Source organism: Corylus avellana, chromosome 3 (assembly GCF_965113065.1).
Source record: "Corylus avellana chromosome 3, dhCorAvel1.hap1.2, whole genome shotgun sequence".
NCBI lineage: Eukaryota > Viridiplantae > Streptophyta > Magnoliopsida > Fagales > Betulaceae > Corylus > Corylus avellana.
The window spans coordinates 7,968,479-7,989,425 of record NC_142492.1 but is presented as its reverse complement, the minus strand read 5'-3'; the positions used below and the strand labels follow the sequence as shown (position 1 = coordinate 7,989,425).

The window sequence follows — 20,947 nt, the reverse complement described above, 5'->3', positions numbered from 1 at the left end:
ATAACAATAATAATAAATAGTTAAAATAAAGAGCGAGATGAAGTACTGTTTTAAAAAAATTAAGTAGATAATTAAAATTTTTTTAAAAAAAATGTGACTTTTTTCAACTAAAAGATGAGAAAATTTGTTGAGTCGGCTAGATGCTATACTATGTTTAAATTAATAAATTTAATTATTTAATTAATGTATCTTTTAATAAGCCAAAAAGGCACATGCATGGTGCAAATGTTTGTGCTAGCTAGCTGCCATTGTATGGCATCAAACACCAAAAGGGTTTTGCCCATATCTGTAAAGGGGGTTATATGTAATTAATGTTTATGGGCAGGTGGGTCATGGTTAGAATGTGAGTTGAACATGCATCTAATGTTGCATATCTGGTGGTTATATTAATTAATTAATTAATTAATTTAACTCTTCTTAAAGATCTCTGTTTAATTAATTAATTGACTTCTTTGGCAATTGGCATTAATTAAGGTTCACATATATATATATATATATATATATATATATATATATATATATATAGCAGTTTCGATCTCTTGCAGTAACATCAAGGCAAATGCATGGAAATGCATGCACGTCGACGTGTGTCTTCGATCGTGTTCTTCTTCCATCGGAACTTGATCACATTTTTTCATTTTCTGCAAAAATAAAAGTAAAAGTAAAAGTCGATCTCATTATATATATATATATATATATATATATATATATATATATATATATGATCTTCCACACAAATGAGAAAAGGTAGAAAAAGGGTGATGATTTTTCAACTAGATTGTTGTACATATATACGCTCGTCACTACAATTGACTTGAGCATGACTCCATAGTCTTCAAAAACTATTACTTTCGGTAGGGAGGCAGAAAAGTAGTCACATGATCGACGAGTGCTGATCCATATAGGCAAGCAGACAAAATTAGCTTCATTTTTTAATGTAAAAATATATATAAAGGTGAAAATAGTTCTAAGTATTTTATATTTTAAGTTGTTTGTTAATGTTTTTTATTTTAAAAATAAAAAGAAAAAGAAACGGAAGTGAGAAAGAAAAAAACTTTAACAAACAATGACAACAACTTCGGAAAAAAAAAAAAAAAGGTTGTGTTACCGTCATGTATGAGAGCAATGACTATTTAAATAAAGTAAAGATATATTATAGAGTTAATGTTGGAATTCAAGACTTCAACTTTGATAACATGTTAAACTTTTTAGATAAATTAATGGTGATTTAATTAACAAAGTAGCATGGATCTATGTGATTTAATTTTAAAATTTCTTATTTGACAAGCATAATGGGAGAATGCTTATGCTGCGATATAAAGAAAGAAAATAGCTTACGAGAATATTCAAATTAAACTATTTAATAAATACTTTTAACCCTTTTAACCAAATTAATTTTGATATCTTTTGAGCATATATACGTAAATGACTTTTTGGGACCCATATGAAAAGAAGTTCCATTTGTAAGTTAATGCAATCCACTTTTTAGAGTACATTGCGCGAGTTGGATTTGTGAGTAATTAAACAATAATCTCTAGAAGTTACACATATACAGATTCTGAGACACGTACACATGATCGAGTTCCTGTTTTGACTGTTTGAAAAATCATAAAATCTACAACTACTTATATCTCTTTTATAACACGTGTCAACGAGTGCTTTAGAAATGTTATTTTTTGTTTAATGCATAATGTAACTCCAATCACATGCTAACTAATATAACATGTGTCAATAAATTGTAAAATAGTTGTAAAAAGGTTGTAGGTCTAGGCTGTCTAGCAACATTACTATTAAGTCTTAACTGTTCACCCTATATATATAAGCCGAATCACTTTCAAAAGTGCCTTAATATTTTAACATATGACGTGAACTCTTTTTATTTTAACGCTAAACCGGTTTTTTAAGGCATAATTTGTGAACGGTTTTTACTTTAAAAACCGATTCATTAAATTAGCGTAATTAATGATGTTTAATTATATTTGAAGAGTTTTCCATATATAAATTATTCAATAAATTAAGTATTATTAATGTCAAAATCAAATAAGGAAACAAATAATACAAATCAAATTATGTATTATTATGTTTAATCACTTTAATATGTATATAACATAATATTATATGTTATAGTTGAAATAGATGAACTAAATGATAGGATGTAGAAACAAAATAGAAAAAGATTTCATTGCATTATTTTTGCTTTTTTAAATATATAATTGTATATTAATTATTAATTGTATAGATTGTCGGGTTTTTACTCAACATAATAATTAGGTATTTATTTTTGATTTCACTAGCAACAATAATCTTTATTAATAAAAAATATATAGGTATATATTCAATGTCCAAACCAAATTAATGTTTTAATTAAGCAAAATTTAATTTTTTTCTCTTGCAATTATGAAAAGTAAATTTCATAATACTATGAAAAATATGATTATAATATTTTTAAATTTTATAATTAAATTGTAATGAAGAATCATGTGCATTGCGTGAGTTATAAGCTAGTCATATATAATTGAGTAATGATATATATACTACATATTTATCCCATAATGTTAGTGTGACCGTTCTAATTACCAACCCTTAAATTTATTTTTTTCTTTTTAATAATAACTGGTTTAATGATTGATTGAGACCGACATGTAAGCATTAATGTGAGATAATTATAAAATTAAAATATAAGTTTTAACATTATTCTTTGTAATTCGATCCACTAGGGTGTAAGCTGACTTGGAGAGTCGCCAATCTTTTCACAAAAACTTTTTTTTGTCCTTTTTTTTTGTTTTTCTTTGAAAGGTGAACAGCTTTAAAATTGTTCGTAAACTTAAATTTGTCTTCTTGCGCAGGGATAAAGAGTGATATATATATTCCCCATTAAAGTCTCAATAATTCCTCTTTTTCAAAAGAGTAGATGATCATGAGAACTATAAGATCAAAAGCTAGCATCTAGGTATTCGATCTACCAAAGAATTAAGGCAGCACCATCCATATTCTAAAACTGCACAAAACCCTAAACAGTTCTGAGGAGAGTTGGCCATGGAGACCAATGCTGGCCCTCCAACACACCCGGACATCAAGTAGTGGCAGAACAATTTTCAGTCCCCATCAAAATGAGATATGGGCATCATTGTTCAAATCATCAAAAACCTAACTAGCTACCTCCATTATGAATATATTCCTAATTGCCTTAGGAATATTAAACTAATGTGTTTAATCGTCTAATGAATCAAATTCTTATATGATTAGAATGAAGAAGAAATGACGGGACATGAGTGTACTCCATTTTTAAGTGCATGCCCTTTTTTTTTTTTTTTTTTACTTTTAAGTACAACTTGGAGGGTCCTTTCCAGTTTCCACTAGAAGGGTACTGGAGAGAAGAAAATGGGAATGAAAGTCAGAAGAGGTTTGGCAGCCACCCGAAATGGCTTTCGAGAAAAAGAGGCAGAGATGGTTGAGACTATTGGAAATATATATAGAGAAATTTTCAAGTTATATCAACTTTCTTTATTGAAGTAAAGGTTAATAAACATTAATCATATTGTTGCCTCCTCATATTGTGTATTAATTATTGCAATGTCCTGGCCTTGTTAACGTTTCAAGCTAATTAACCAGTGTCAGTGAGTTTTCATTGGTGACCATGATCATCTTGTTCTGTCTTCTTTTTGCTGAATCGGGAAAATTTTTCTTTAGAGTCTAATTAACTGTTTCATGTCAGCCGCTCTGCTTACATGATCCAACGGCTCTTAAAATATGTTTTACTCGGTGAGATTTTAAATGTCATAAAATGATATGGTTTCTCTCATTATACATTAATTAATTTTCATATAAGAAGGTCAAAAGCATGATCTAATACGACAAACAAAATAAACTGAACTGGCGTATGGAACACGCCTAAGTTCATATCACTTCTCCTCTCTTATTCAAAAAAAGTAATCAACGATATGACCCACTTCATTTCATATACATTTCTAGCCAACAAAACAGCTCTAATTTCCACCCACTTTCTTCTCAAAAAAGGTGTGTTTACTAGTGATTTTTGCCCCAATTTCCCACATTGGACAAAACTAGAGGCTTCGTAACAAAATTGAATACAGATTTCTAATTGACATCAAAAACTCTATTTTCCACTCCCACTTTCTTCTTAAAAGATGTATGAGTTTCCTAGTTCTTTTCGCTTTAATATCTCACGTCGGCCAAAAATAGGCTTTGTAACAAAATTAAATACGAGTTTCTAATTAAATCTTTGACGTTGTACATCAAAAGAGAAACTGCTGCAAAAATTAGTACAAATTCAATGCTTTTCGAAATCTAAAAGAACGTTAGATTCCATTTCGACAAGTGATTGAGCTGAAAATTAAAATATATTTAGAAACAATTATTTTGTTTATATACATTTTTTTTTTTCTACATAAAAAGGGTAGACGAGGGAAATCAACTGTGATTATTCTACTTAGGCATAACTAGAGTAACACCAACTAGCATGGAGCCGCACATGTGAGATTTAGACGGTTGGAACTGCATGCACTCTCTCAAGTTCGACTGAGACATAGCTTGGCCCAGCCCTACCAAAACATTAATGAGAATCAAGGTGGTTTACACTAATCATACATGCATGGAGATTCCCATTGCGAGATTCAAACTCATACCCTAGTGTGTACCCAATAACTTTGAAGATTTTTTTGGACCATTGAACCACCACCCTTAAATTGTATTTTTTATATTAACACTAATGGATACTAGTAGTTTATTTTTATATATTAATTTTATTTTAAAACTTAATATATTTTGCATTCACACTTTGGCACAATAACAAGTCCTCATTCGGTCCCTAAATACTGTTGTTGAAAGTGGTACATTTTATATGCTTCTTATATTCTCCATTTTGGGATTAGAAAGATATGATAATCTATAAAATCCAAATAAATGACCCAGCATTGCCAGCTTGGCCCTAATGAGGAAGACCAATTATGAAAAATATAGTTTATGCGGCATGGGACTCCACTCCAGATTCTTTAGGAAAATGATTCAATGTCATCAACACTAACGACTAGTCTAGCTAGCAACCAGGTGTACCAGGTCAGCTTGAGGTGGACGAAATGATTATGAAGAACATGAATTTTGGAATGGTGAGAAGGACAAAGCTACAGCTAAAACATGACATGCCAAAGCACATCAATAGAAAACCAGTTAAAAGTAATTTACATGCCTTAACGATTGGAGACGTAGACATTACAAACTCAAGTGATAATTTACGTAAGATTTAAATCTTACAATGTCAAGTGAATTGTCACGTCAATTTGTAAGTCTACGTAATTAGGGGTGGATAAAATCTTCCCAACCCGACCCACCTGCAAAAACCTAATTTTAGTGTAAAATTTGCAAATTAGGGTTGAAATTTTAACTATCCGTGCGAGTCTGAGTAGGTTTCGGGTAAGATATTTTAAAGAAGAAGAAGAGAAGCAGCAGAGGCAGCACGCAAGAGGAGAGAAAAAAACCCATAAGAGAAAGAAAAGAAAGAAGAAAAAGAAAGAGGGAGAGAAGAGACGCAGCAGCAACTGAAAGAGGAAAGAGCAGAGAGAGACGCGGGAGAAGAAGACTCACACAAACCCAAAGTATCCGTCCCGCCCCACAAAGCCCGAGACCTGGCGGGTATTGTCCAATGCAGCCGGGTCTCAAGTACCAATTTTAATACCCGAGGGGTGCGGGTCAGGTACAAAAATGCTCAAAAACCAACCCACCCCGACCTGTGCCCACCCCTATGTGTGACTTATTACGTCAGTCACTAAATTTAATTGCAACTAGTGTGACAATACCATATAAATTCTTAAGAAAATTATAGTATTCTAAACATTTTCCTTCCTTGGATTTTAAATTAATGTCTCTTAGTCCTCCTAAACTTGTTGCAAAATGAATTAATTGGGATTTTCAGCCTAGCTCTGGGCATACAAGGCTTAGAACTAACTTTCTTCTTTAAAGAAGGAACATCCTATTTATAGCGGTTGCTTTGACTTTGAATCACGCCCTGAGAATCTACTTTGACTCACGTCCTGAGATCAAGATTCTGTTCATTTCAAGTAAAATGGAGATAAAGATAGACATTTCATGGTGATCAATATTAGATTTTATAGATCAAGTAGCATATATATGGCCACATGATGAATATGTTGCCACATCATTTAGAATTTTAAATAATATGACACAATGTATACCATTAAATGCAATAAAACAAAATGTTAACTATTAAATGATTACTCTCCATCTCACTTGAAATTGAGAGAATCCTATTCCGCGTCATGCAAACCAGACATCACAATTAAAAGAGCGTCCAAGAAATATGACAATTCACTTGAAATAGCCATGAACCATTTCATGGTCAAGATTTAGTATTTGTTACATCTAATGATGTAAATAATGTCACATTCATTAAATTTTTTGAATAGCGTGCTATCATATTTATCGCATGATGTTATCTACAAACCGATAAATACAACAACATTAAATCCATTAAATCCTGAATATGAAATAACTCATCTTCATTTGGCGTTAAATGGACATGTTGAAGGAACATATAAGAGCATTAATGACCATGAACAAACATTGTAATCAAATTTATTCACTCAAATGGGCATTTCCTTTCGGTGAACAACTTCAAGCTCACAATACCGACATTCAAAGAAAAACAATGAACATATCAAAATAATTGGAGATTTCAAAGCTCAAGAAACAGAAAACCTCACCAAATTACAACTTCAATCCTGTACATGATCTTCTATGCTACAGAATGTGCAGGTGTAGGAAAGCAGAAAGATGTGTTAGAGGGATGTTTTTTTAAATTCTGAAACCCAAGCTTGGCCACCTCTTTGTCACTTCCTTCTTCGTCTTCTTTGAGCTGGGATCGATGAGATTTTCCAGTGATTTTGCTTTTCTGTCTCGGGTCCTGCCTGCTTCTTTCAGAAGCTCGGCTAGCCGCCTTTTCTCATCTTCAAAGTCAGGATTTGCAATTCCAAGCTTTTCTTCTCTTAATTTAAGGACATTCTCCAAGATTTCAATTGCATCTTCTACCCTGAAATGTTTTGATAGAGTATGTCAAGAAATGGTGAATCATCATTGCAGAAAATTGTTCATGTTCTCACTTTAAGCATTGGTATAAGAACTAAAACAAAAACATATTAGAATTATCAATGAAAAAACATATGAGAACAATGAAATCCTGGAATAGGCATGATCTGAATTCAATCCAAAAGGAAAGGCATCGATTGAGGCCATTAAATATATCTGATTCATCATGAAGTCTTGGTCCCAAGCATGCAGTGAAAGAATGATTACAAAAAGGGATTAAAAAGAATGCACTGTAACACCGTCTAAATGTTATAATCTCATTATAACATAAAAAAGAATAGTGAAAATGTTGCAAAAATGCAGAAGTCACCCCAATGATACGAAGAAGCCCATCACCAAAAATAACAAACACGGAAAGAATAAAGCTCAACAAAGGTTAAGAATATAATATAACACTGAATTACTCCAATTGTTGGAGTACAATCGAGCTCAGGAAGTCAGAACTATAGGGAGAGATAGATTGTATGCTGGGTTCAACTCCAAAATGGGAACAAGAAAGTCCGGAAATGCTATAGTTTATGACGAAAATATGATAACTTCATAATAAGGACAGTGTCTTTCTGGATGTATGGATTGCCACTTTTGGCGACATGACAGGTGGCAGAACACAATCCTTAGCATGATGTTGTTAACATTAATTACAGGTGCCATGTGTAAGGATTGGGACCAGGATCCTCTTCATTTCCCTTGAAATAAAAAATTGCACTTTCTCGGACAGGATTTAATGTTATTGCATCTAACAATGTAAATGATGACACAACATTTAAATTTTTTGAATGGCATGCCAATATATTTATCACTTGGCATTATCTACACTGTTAGATACAACAACATTAAATCTTGACTATGAAATAGATCATCTCTATTTCACTTTAAATGGAGAGGATCATATTCTAAGGATAGTAGATTTCTCAATTGCAGAGGGAGGAACTTGTTAGGCAGGGTCAAGAAAAAAATTGAAACTCAACTTTTGGCTCAAAGAATCAGGCGCATCAGCCATAAGCAAGCAGCTTGCGCCAACAATGCAGGATGAATAAGTTAAAATTATATGTTACCTCCCCATAGCATCATAGGTTGCTGCAAGATTGCTATATAACCCAAGGGTGTCTTGATGGCATGGGCCACACTCCTGTTCTAGAATCCCCCTCGCCTCTTCAAACAACTCAGCCGCCTCATCGATCTTGAACAACTGTACACAAGCTAATCCCATTTGGTTCAACACAACCCCAAAGAAGGCTGACTTCCTCTCCCCACTTGCTCTAAGTTTTACTATAGCACTCTCAAAAGAGTTCCTTGCTTCTTCATACCTCCCAACCATGTAAAGCATCACTCCCATCCGTGCTTCTATTCCTGCGATCGTGCTTTGATGTCCTGGTTTATCCTCCAACATTTTCACCGCCTTCTGCAAAAGCTTCAGTGCCTCCTCAGGCTCATCCACGGACTCATAAATGGCCGATACTTCAGTCAACCCGCCAGCAATCTCTTCTGCGGTGGTTCCAGGCACAGGCTTCGCATATATCCTCAGAGCATTTTCACAGTAGGACTTGGAGTCTCGGAGCTTTCCGGTTCTGTGATATAGGTCAGCAAGGCGTACAAAGACAGAGGCAACAGAAGGGTGGTTGTCACCCTTTGATGATTTGAAGACCGTGAGTGCCTTCTGGTAGGAAAAGAGAGCCTCATCATAGCGACAAAGAGATGTGTAAATGTTGCCAATGCTGACATCAATAGCAGCAACCTCAGTGTCTTGCCCATTTGCAATCATTGCCATGCTGGCAAGGACAAGGTGCTCAAGGGCTGTTTCATAATCTCCTTTTGCCTCAAATACGAGAGCCATCAGCCGGCGGTCAGCTGCTTCTTCAAGAGATGCTGGTTCACTGTGTGCACGGTGAATTTCAAGAGTTTTCTTGCACAACTCTTCTGCCCTAACAAACTCCATTGCTTGAACATGGGCCTCAGCTAAGTACCTGCATTTTTAATATCAACTGACTTAAAAATGAGTTCATCCACTGATCCAAGAGAATCAGGACACTAAAACCCACACCCCGATGTGATCCAAGCAAGGAAAAGATTACAATTATGAAAGCAATCTACTATTCAAATCTCTAAAGGGGTAAGAGCATCTCCAGCAGATGTTTTAAAAGCCCCATATTGTGTATATTTACCCCAATATGCGGGAAAAATCACGTACAGCAGCTTATCTTCAGCTTATGTAAAACACATTTTTTTGCTGAAGTGATTCTCAACTTGTAGCTAATTACTGTAGCAAAATTTTGCACTGAAACCAAATCCTATAAAGGAAAGTTTCTTTGCATCGTCTTGCCAGCAATACTCAAAAAGTATTGAAGCCCATGTTCTAATGTATCGTTCCATCATAGAATAAAAACTTCATTCATGGTTATGAGTTGGTTAATTTTTTAGCCCAAAAAACAAGCCAAATCCCCAGAGTGTTCAACCTTCGGCAAGCTTCAATTCTTCCCCAGTGTAGCCATTGAAGAACATAGAAATGACAAAAAATATATATATCATATATCTCCTTTTTCGATAAGTAATATATATCATATATCTCCTGATTTCTTTAATTGCATAGTCATTTCCTTCAATTGTCAATGATACTATATATACACGCACACACAAACAGGAAAGAAAACTTCACAGAATTAATCGTGAAGAAGTCAATGTTCCATTTTATAGTAATTAGCAAACAAAATTCAGAATTTCTCCGATTTTTTTTTCTTGAGAATTAAGATTTATAAGAAATTTCCAATGCTTCAACCTTCTAGAAATTGGCCAACAAAATTAGAAAATACCAAGAATTCCAGTCACTAACAGTCTCACTAATTTTCGGCCAAACAGCCAAAACTTAAGTTTTCACACACCGTCCATTTCCATCTAAAATTAGACACATTTCTAAACTTCACGAATCGATCCGAATCTAAAATTTCCGCAATTGTATCACATAATTAGCAAGTCGTTTTTTCATAAATCAAAATCAAAAACTTAAAAACCACGATCTGTACCATACGAATAGGAACACGAACCTGCAAGTCTCACCGACTCTCGGATCGGACTCTCCCAAGGTTTCGATTTGAATCTTCAGACCTTCCTCGTAGCAAGCGATCGACTTGTCCACCTGTCCCAGCATCGAGTACGTGTCCCCTAGCTGCATGTGTCCCGAGAACGCGGCCAGCGCATGATCCGTACCCCTCGGAGGGTCCGGGACCTGGATCGCCCGCTCAAGTACCGGCACCGCCTCGTCGAACCTCCCCAAACTACAATATATCGCCGCGAGCACGTGCAGGCTCATCGCCAGGTCCAGGCTGGGCTCGCCGTCCACGGCGCACCGCTCGAACGACTTCGACGCGCGGAGCGCGTAGTCCAAGGCCTTCGTCGGGCCCTCCCCGGAGGCGATCGTGTCGCGCGCCAGCTTCAGTAGAAACGGGCCCAGATCAGGGTTGTCGAGCGCGGACTCCGAGTTCGGGTTCATCTCCGGGTCGGGCGGAGGCTTCCTTGGCGAGAATTTTGACCTCGAAGGCGACGGCGAAGGAACTCGCTTCGGTAGCGGAGAAGGCGGTTTGGCGCTCCCGGGTTCGGATCTTTGGGACTGGCTTTGGGTTGGAGTTTCGGGTACAGAGATCCTCAGCGACGCCGTTTCGGGCGGAGTTTTAACGGAAACTAAGCCCGGCATCGTGACCGTCGATGGCAGGTGCTCGGAGAGTAAGTAGGGGGAAGAGTAAGAGGCTGCGAATGGCTAGCGAAAGAGATAAAGAAAGAAATGGATTAATTAAGGTGGAAAGGGTGATTAGGAGTAATCAATGGGAGGGATTAGAACTTCTCAACAACAAATTGGTGATTGATTGATTGGATTCTGATAGATCACTAGATCTGCTGGCAAAGTGTAAGGAGAGGTTTCAGTTTCAGTGTCGAGGAGGGCAAAATGGTCAATTGGAACCCCTCGTACTTTCTGTTGCTTTGGGTTAGGGAATTGACTTGGAGAAGGTTGGGCTGGCGCGTCCACTGTGGGCCGCGATGCAGAGTTGCTATCTCTCCAGTCTCATCTGTCCCAATTCACACCAAACCTTCAAAGATTTTTTATTTTTTTATTTATATTTATTTTTTTACAAAATTGAATTAGAAAGAAATTCCTCATACAGTTTATGTTTGAAAGCTAATCTTAATAGTGTTTATGTTCTTACATGGAGGTGAGAAATGAGAATCAAATGTTTTAACAACATATATTATATACTCTCTTTAATCCTATTAAAAAAATACATATGTTAAGTTAGTAGACTAAATTTAATAAATTTTCACTAATCTAATTTAAAAAATAAACTCATCTTTTTTTATCCACAAAGAAGGGTAAGAAGAGTTTAGAACCCATGCTATAGAAATGACTTATGTTTTACCTTCAAAGTTATGGGGTGATTCCATTGCCCATTAGTCGATTCTCGGGTGGCCGACCACTTCAACCCAATAATTTAGAGTGTGTTTAGAATTGCGATTTCGCAAGAATAATTTACGTTTTTAAAAGATATTACAAAACGTAAGGCGTTGGCATTGCGATTTAAAAAGCACTTAATATAAAATAGAAAAAAAAAAAAAAAAAAAAAGCATCACAATTTCGCATAACAAATATTTGATAAAAAAAAAAAAAATTACTTTTTAATATGTTTTACCAAATGCATTTACGATTTAAAAAAGTATCAATTTCAAAAACACAATTTTTTAAATCGCATTTATTAAAACCGTAATTTCAGACAGATAGTTAATTTTCAATGAATGCATTATTTGGTTACATAGGCATATCCTGCATACCACATGGATTTATATGATACTTTTAAAATTATATGGATTTATAAGATACTTTTAAAATTATATGGATTTATTTGTTACAATGTCATGCTGCATGGACTAATTTAACAATTTTCTTAATTTTTAAGTAACTCTATATGAATTATATAAATTATAATTATAATTTTTGAATTATTGTTATCCATTATTGATTAAATGTGGTAGGTTGAGATATATATTTTAAAATGTTTTGAATTTATGATAAATCAATTATTGTGTGCAAATTGCATATGGAGTGGTTAAAAGTATTATTGCACTACTTAATTTTAGTTGGTGCTGAAATTTGCAGTGAAACTTTACCGGTATGGGTAAAAACGAGTTACTACGTAGAAGTGGCCAACGTTGCTTAGCTGGCTCTGGTACGTTGGATTAATAATGGTCAGAGCAGAGTCTTGTGAATCTCGAGGAAGATTTGATCGGACGGTAAGGAGAGCTCGATAGATGCGAACAGAACAAGCATAACACTGATCCGTCAAAGACGTTGATGGGTCTACTGCTATTGGTTGGTCAATATTTATTTCTCCATTTAAAAAATAAATAAATACATTTTTCCCTCAATTGAAGGACACATCATTCGCAATAAACTCAATATTTAGTTCTTTTGCCGTTTGTCAACGCCTTGTGAACTCCTAGAAAAGGTTCAGTTTGTTTATGGTTTTTTTGGGACCATAGGCATAACTATTGCTTGCTGTTTGGTCATGTTGGACTGGATCCAAACTTTATTATTGTATTTATACTGCTTTTATATATTGAGTTTTGTTGTTTGGGTGTCCACCCGTTTAATCATGTAACCCTCATTTCCCTTATTTGATTTTTTTTTAAAAAAAAATTCTTAAATTATTATTTGTGACATTGGATCCCCTCTAACAACTATTTGTATATTGTTTAGAATATATGAAAAATATGTTATTTATTAGATTTTTCATACATTCTACAAGAGTCTCATGTGCTAAATACGATGGAAAAATAAGCAAGTGATATGCATGTACTATTTTTAAACAAAAATGTTGAAAATTTCATCCTAGTAAATAAAATATGCCCATAAATGTTTAGGTGCATGCCATGTAACTTAACTATCATCGGGAGTGGTTTCACCACTCTACTGGATACTCCACCATCACTTAAGGGCGGTTTTGCCAATCCAGGGGTTGCAACACCTCTAGGATTGGTGACTAACAACCTCTCTTTTTATAAAATAAAATAAATTTGAAGAGTATTTAAGAGCATTCCCAGCAGCTTCCTCGTCATTTTCCCTATATTTAAGGATCCAAACTACTTTTTGCTTCCTTATGTTAAAATACACCACAATAGCTTCCCTTAATTATTCCCTATATCATTAAAATATTTATTTTTTTAATTATATTATATATATGAGAGGAGAGAGGAGAGAGAATTGTAAGAAGAGAGAGGAGAGAGGAGAGAATAAAGAAGAGAGAGAAATTTTTTTTTTTTGAATTTAATAATCATAAGGATCGCAATAGTAGAACCCTATACTTTGTGTTCTACTGTAGCGATCCTCATGGTTGAGGCTCATTTAGGGAATCTGCTGTAGGACATTTTTTGTGATTTTTTGGACATATTCTCTACACATAGGGAATAGACTCCCTTATAGGGAGTCTGCTGGGAATGCTCTAAGTAAATTTATTGTCTAAACTTTTGTCGTAAAAAAAATTAAAATAATAATAATAATAATAATACTAGACATCCCAACACTTTTTCCTAAATGATCCGGTCCATTCAATAAATAAATAAATTTATATTTTTTTTTCTTAAACGAATATGGGGTTAAGATCATTTAGGAAAGAGAATTTGGGAAAAAGTGTTGAGATGCCTATTAACCCTAAAAAATTATATATGTGCTTGTTGGGTGCTCGGTTTTCCGGCCTGATTCAACACCATCAACTAATTGAGGAGCCTCTTGTCAACTTCTAATTGAAAACTTAGAAAAAACCCTAAGCCTTGTGAAACCCTAAGCCCCCCTCCAGAGCGCCGCCGCCTCAGGGGAGGAGGGATGCCCGTTGCCTGCATCCCTCCTCCCTTCCTTGCTTCCCGATTTTTGTTTTAGGTTTGTTTTTGTCTTTGGTTTTTTCTGTTCTGTTGTGCTTGTGTTCTCTCTCGGTGGGTACTACTTTTGGGGGTTTTCACTCAAACTCTCCCCCTCGCTGTTTGTTTACGTGCACCGCCGATCTCCTCCGCGCTCGCTTCGCTACTCACCGCTAGCTGTCGGGTCTTTTCACGCGCCCCTCCCGCGCCAAGCTTTTTGTGCCACCTTCCGCGGCGGTTTCCAGCCAGCTCGCGATCGGCCTCCTCCGGCTGCCGTGACCCACTTTGAGTGTTTTTCGCATTTATTTTCCTGTTTTGTTGTTTTTCTGTTTTGTATTTCCTTTGAGTTTCCCTGTATTTAGTTTTATTTGCTGTAATTTCTTTTCCTACATTAGTTTTATTGTTCCTTTTATTTCCCTGTATGATTTTATTTATGCTTGTAATAAGGCTTTCTCCTCTTGCTTTGTTGCGCCCGGTTGCTGCCCGATATTACTGGTCCAAACCTTTGGGTTGTGGATGTGAAATTTATCCTAGCTTTCGAGTCGAGGAGGATGAGTATCGGCTTGTGGGTTTTGCTCTCAAGGTCGAGGAATAAGTATCGGTTTGGGGGTTTTGCTCTCAAGGCCGAGGAATAAGTATCGGCTTGGGGGTTTTGCTCTCAAGGCCGAGGATTAATAAGCACTACCTATGCATTAGATGGTGTCTATTTGATGCAGATTTGAGTTTTCAACCTGATATTTAGTCATAGGTTAGCGGATGCTGTGTTTTGGTTGATTTGGTCTGTTGTTAATGACTATATCTTTAGCTTCGGCTATGATTTACTTCAGAGCTTTTAGCTCTGTTTGTAAGAGCTTTAGGCTCGCAACTTTTATCAATGAATGAGTATGATATGTTTCAAAAAAAAAAAAATTGAGGAGCCTCTTTGCATCTAAATAGTAATTGATGGGGTCAAATGTCACGTATGACAATCTAGGTGCAAGTGTGAATGGGATATCAATTCATTGGCCAAGTGTTTCCCTCTCCCCTTTCAAAAAAAAAAAAAAAAAAAAAAGTGGTTATAAAATGTCTTGATTGACAATTACAAAACTCAAATGAAAGAGATTAGCAAGAAGATATTGATATAATTGAATGGACAAATCAAAATGAAGTAGAAAAATTGTTAAATAACAACAGTATATAATTGTTAACATTTAAAACTTTAAACTCGTGTCATGTTTTTCTTTCTCCTTTTCACATTTAAATTAAACCCGCTTAATTATTATGTGGTTTTGTCTAGTATAATTAATTAATTATACTATTTTTGTGTTTCTACAGAACTGTTGTTTTAACTGCTTAATAAAAACAAGCATTTAAGCCAAGTGTAAAGGATATTAAGGCATTGATGATTAATCCTAAAAAATAAAAAATAAAAAGTGTTATCAGACCAATACCGTGTCCGTGTCTCTCTCATCCCAATTCTTGTATTATTTTTGTTGTTAGTCAAACAGTGTAGAAAGTACACACGTATAACATTTAATTAAAATATAAGATAAATTACTCCGACTGTATGTTTAATCACCAACTGCTTTTAAAGTTTTAATTAATAATATAAAATGAGGAAATTAATCATTTAAATTAATATCAATCACATGTGAGCTCTTAAACAAGTTGATTAAGATACATGCATACTTGTCAAATCTCGAAGCACTTGGGGAGTGGTGCTTCCTTTGTTAGAATAATTATTTATTTTTAATTTATTCAGTAGTTTAAGAGAAGTCTAAGCACTCATTATGAGCAAGAAAAGTTACACACTATTCACAGCTTCAACATCTAACAAAAAAGCTCATCAGAAGCTGTAAAATGAGGCCTGAATTTGCTCAAGGACTATTGCCTCCTCTACCACCAGAGCTTCCTTTCTTGGGATCATGGCTAGGATTGGCTGACGGGTCTTGATAATCCAACATTGCTTCAAATCCATTAAGCTTTCTCGCCTTCATTTGGATCATCATCACCTTCACAAAAAAATAGAATAATATCAACAACATTTTCACCTTTTTTTCTGTAATAACATTTGCAGCAGATAAACAGCAGATGAGGTGTGAGGTTTATGAATGTGCATGCATGCAACTAAGCTTAATTACCTCACTGCGTGGGGATGTTAGCTCCACCTCCATGCCATCTTTAAAGCCAGCAGCTGTGCCTGCAAAGGAAGAAAGGGTCTCTGTTACCCCAACAATATAGTTTTTGGAATTATTTTACTGCTGTGAAACATGCTTAATTAATTACCTTGGGATGAGGAGATGAGGAGTGCAAGAAGAAGGGTGATGAGGGTAAAGGTTTTGATCCAAGGAAGCAATATTATTGCTGATTTCTCCATTGTTTTTAGGGTATGATTTTTTTGTGTCTTAGAATGTTAGAGGGGTGATTCACAAAGTATGTTTATATTCTCAGTGGGAGGGAATGCAGCCAAAAGAGCTTGTCATGATGAACTTCTCCAAAAGCTTTGTGGAATGATTGTGAAAAATGCTTCACCTCCCCCATGGGCCATTTTCCACCATCTCAAAGTCAACTGCACTAAATTATGTTACATCAAAAAGTTGCGTGTCTCTCCTTTTATCTGCCACAAGCAATTAGTGTGTTCACCCTTTTGGAATTCAAATTCCCTTTGATATCTTCTTTCAATCTCCTTTCAAAACCAGGGGCCATTCTTTCATCCCACTCACTCACGTCCTAGAAGTTAGTGCCCCCTGATCATCAAATACAGAATAAAACACACTTGTCAATCAGCATGGGGAGACAAACATAAATCATGGTGATGCTCTTTTGAGCTTAAATTAGGTGACCCTTGAATTTTTGCAATAGAATATTGATACAAACTTTATAAGGTATAACTCTTCTTCAAAAACTGGTCGGTGAGAAAACGTTCAAGAATTTATATACATACTATACTATTAAGATTGTAATATATTATCACGCTCTATAACCAAGGTCTACGACAATTTATTTTATATCTTATAAGTCGCTCACTTTATAACTCGATGGTATCACTTGGTGGCTGGATGTATACCAAATGATGACTATTAATATGATAGATATTAATGAAATGGCCTTCCAGCTGGTGGATTGCGTGTTGATACTGTTGTTGTACAGCTATTAGTGAAGGAATAGTGATGATGAAGATTCCATTCCCTATGCTTGTATAACATGAGGTTGTCGGCAGAGTTGACAACAAAGGCCTTCTCACTTCATATAACATATAAGCTGTCAAATGAATCTCTATGTGCTCACACCTGGTTCTTGAGAAACAAACGGAAATTTGTTTTTGTTTTTAGTTCAATTAGGTTCTCTGTTAAGATTTTTCAGATCAGTGAAAAGTAAAGAGAAAATGAAGAAAACAAAATACAGAGAATCTACATGGTTGGGTAATGTGCTTTTATATATATAACAGCTTTTAATTAACTATTTTAGATAAAAACATAGAAAATCAATTGCAAATGTTGTTAAAAGTATAAGCCACAGTCTATAACATTTTCTGCTTTATATTTAGCACAGTTTTGTTTCCTTTTATTCAGTGTTCTATATAAATGCTTCTTCCCTTCGCTGCTACTTCTCAGTTTTATTTTTACCTTCAGGATTGTAACTAGAAAAAAATTAGGTTTGACTCATCATTCTTACTTTGGCTCCTTCCAAATGAGAAATTCCAGTTATGTTTATTTAATTACTAGTCTGGTTGTTTCATATCAAAGTAAATGGTTGGCATTAACAAAAATTAATTTGTGTAGAAATTGTCCCCTTTCATTATGATAGTAGATAGAAATATTGTAGCATAGGAGTGATGGTGGTTGCAACATTGCATCCAAAATACTTCCTCTAAAGTTGACATCCCAACTTTGCCAACTCTATGGTGGAAAAATGCAGTACTTGCACTAAGCTTTAATGCATGCATTAATGACCCCAATTTAGTTTGCTTAGCTGATCAAATTAGCAGTCCTGATGGAGAAGCCATTGACAACATTTAGTGTAGGAAACTCACTTATTGTTAGGGTCAACAATTTTTAATACGACTCACGAACTCGACATGAACCCAACACGAAATTAACGAGTCAAGTTATCATTGACCTATATAGTATTATTATCTTATAATCATGCTTCAATACGACCCTAATCTAGCACATGACATTTAAGGCTTGTAATTATTGACATGACCCGTGAAACCAATACAAACTCAACACAAAATAAGTGGATTGAAGTTAATGAGTTTGACCCGTTTAATTAAATAGGTCGTATTAGGGTTGACCTATACAGTTTTATACCTATGTTTCGATACAATTCGAACCCTACACACAAACACGAATTACCACCCTCACTTTCTTTCATCATGTATGTATGGATAAATGAGGAGAATATAGTAGTAGATACAAGAAAGGAATTAGCAACTTAGCAGCACAAATTCATCTTTTTGGTTTCCAAGCATAGAAATACTGGGTTTCACACAATTTATTGTATTGCATCAAACAAGCCCAAATGGGTGGCATACGTACACCTTCCACTGAACCTCTTGTTAGGCTTAGTATAAACACATTTAAAGCTCAGTACCCCTCTCCATGTAAAGAGTAGTCACATTTATTATAAAGAGATCTCAGAGGCATTGGAGCAATCAGGATTCCTCTTCCTATCGCCCCGGTGCCTTGGAATTGGATCGTGTTCAACTGCGTAGTCATCATTAGTAGGCTAGTAGCGACTTCTACAAGCAGCTAAAGAAAGGGTACATGGCCTATTTCAGCTAAAGAAAGGAAATTTAGAGCCTCTCCTTCAACAGCTTTCTTTCGGTGGATGTTCGGGTAGGATTGAAGAACCTAGCTTTCGAGGTTCGTGCCCCTCCCAATACCCCTTCTGTTACCGCTTTGTACGGCTCAATCTTCGTTTTGAGAAATGTTATGAATACCAAATCTTTTACTAAGAGATGCATGGGTATCAAATTGATGTTTAGTTGATTCATTGGTATTCATAACATTTGTCTTTGGTTTAAATATCAGCTGATCACTTTACCTCCAAATAACATTACTATGTTAAGAACTTAAGCATGACTTAAATGGTGAAAATTATGTGATTAGGCTCAAATATATTCTCCAAGAGTACTTTATTGAGTAGAATTGTAGAAATCCATTTGCTTGCATGCAGTTATATGAGTTACCTCGTTTGGTGGGTTTGTAGGATTCACACAACCCATAAAGCCTTTGGCTCTGCCTACAGGAGAATAGTGAAGAAAATCATAACAGAATAACAAAATAAATAAATAGAAAAGGGAGACAATAAATTTTACATCTATGACTTACGTCCACAAGATCTATTCTTATGGGGTTACATTTTGCTCTTATTTACTTGATGGTTCGATTGTATAAAAAAATGTTCTATTTATAGAACTTATAGATAATTTGAATTTATTCAAATCTAATCAAATCCCTTTATTCAAGACAATATAAGCAAATCAAATCCATAAATGTATGGTAATCTAACAAATAGAATCGTCACTTATGTTGAATCTTCACATAGTTGCTTAACACAATGAGAACCTGCTTACCTGGAGACATAACAAACGAGTATACGAGGATTAGAACAAAAGTTATGTTCTTAGGAATAATGGTGGATGTTGAGGTAGTTGGTGTGTCAGAATGGATTTGAGATGGTAGCTAGGGAGGGTGTGCTTTTTATATTAGGTGCGAGGGGTTGAATTCATTAAAAGTTTTCCTGCTGCAAAATGATCAAAAGCTTTATTGAGAGTAATGACGAATGAGCAGCTCCCATTAGTGATCACCACAAAGTCAACTAGACAAACTCTTTTGTAACACTGAACCTAAATTGATTTTAATCCTTTGAAAGCAACTCCAAATTTGGATGGAAATGGCAATCAATGTTTGCATGGCTCAAGCTTTATGAGTGCAGATATTGCATGTCAGTTTATAATTGATGAAATGATTAAGCAAAAATTTGACTTATCATTCATAAACTTTTAATTATTTCACCAATTATGAATTATCCCGTAAGAAAATTAGAGAAACAGTTGTAGTACTCCGAAGATTTTTTAAGCTTTATATATTCTGCTTTGGCTTGTAAGCTTTGACCGCGTGTCTTAGAACTAGTCCATCTTTTAATCTCTGTTTAGTCCATTCATTCAACATGATCATAAATAGCTTCAGATCACAGTACAGAGTCAAGGGGATCCTTACCATTGGCATGGTGCAAGTTTCAGTCCCCGGGCATCTTCAATTACTACTTATTGCATATAGATTTTGTTTTAGATCATAATATGGATTCAAACATTACTCTAACATGAGAATGCTAGCTCATTCCATAGCTGTCAATTATGTCTTCTAGTATGGTGTCAATATAATGGCAAACCAACTTTAAAATCCCCCCCAAACTCTAACTTGTCTCATAAAAATTTTTAAATAACCTATACAATTTCTTTCAAAATTAACATTTTACCCCTCAAAAAGTTTTTTATTATTTTTTTTTTACCTCACACTTAAAATTCTAGTTCCGCCCCTTATTTCCTGCAATCACCTCTTGTTATACTCGAGTGTTTCTGTTTTTTCTTTCACAATTCCCCTCCCCTGCTATTTTCTTTGAAAATCTCATCAGCTATATCAGATGGCACAAATATTCTTTCATGATTCCCCCTTACTATACACATTGACATATTTAAATTGATCATGGAGTGGTCCTAACATACCAATATTGAAAAAAACTTGCACACCCTTTTGGGCAGTGTTGCGCTCAACCACCACGTGGGGGTGGTCGGAATCACCACATCTGGTGTCGTGACCAGTGTGGTAATGCCTCGTCAAATTGCTATGTCATTAAATTTGTTTTCTTAAGTTGATATGATAATGTTATGTCGCATTGCCATGTCGGCGCATAAACTATTTATACATAAATTATATGTATGGCTGGCATT

At 35.1% G+C, this 20,947-nt stretch overlaps 1 protein-coding gene and 1 long non-coding RNA gene across 2 annotated transcripts; both read right to left on the bottom strand.

Annotated features, from left to right (window-relative positions):
* Window positions 1-6,581: 6,581 nt before the first annotated feature.
* On the bottom strand, window positions 6,582-11,045 carry KLCR1 (Tetratricopeptide repeat (TPR)-like superfamily protein). Its single transcript, XM_059585248.2, has 3 exons — window positions 10,158-11,045; window positions 8,175-9,083; window positions 6,582-7,063 (listed from the first exon to the last, which is right to left on the bottom strand). Exons 1-3 carry the CDS (start codon window positions 10,802-10,804, stop codon window positions 6,829-6,831), a joined length of 1,791 nt encoding a protein of 596 aa, XP_059441231.1. The 5' UTR covers window positions 10,805-11,045; the 3' UTR covers window positions 6,582-6,828.
* Window positions 11,046-15,684: 4,639 nt separating this feature from the next.
* Window positions 15,685-16,414, bottom strand: LOC148586740 (uncharacterized). The gene is made up of 3 exons (XR_015911803.1): window positions 16,276-16,414; window positions 16,131-16,189; window positions 15,685-16,001 (listed from the first exon to the last, which is right to left on the bottom strand). It is a non-coding gene; the product is annotated as an uncharacterized LOC148586740 (long non-coding RNA).
* Window positions 16,415-20,947: the final 4,533 nt, after the last annotated feature.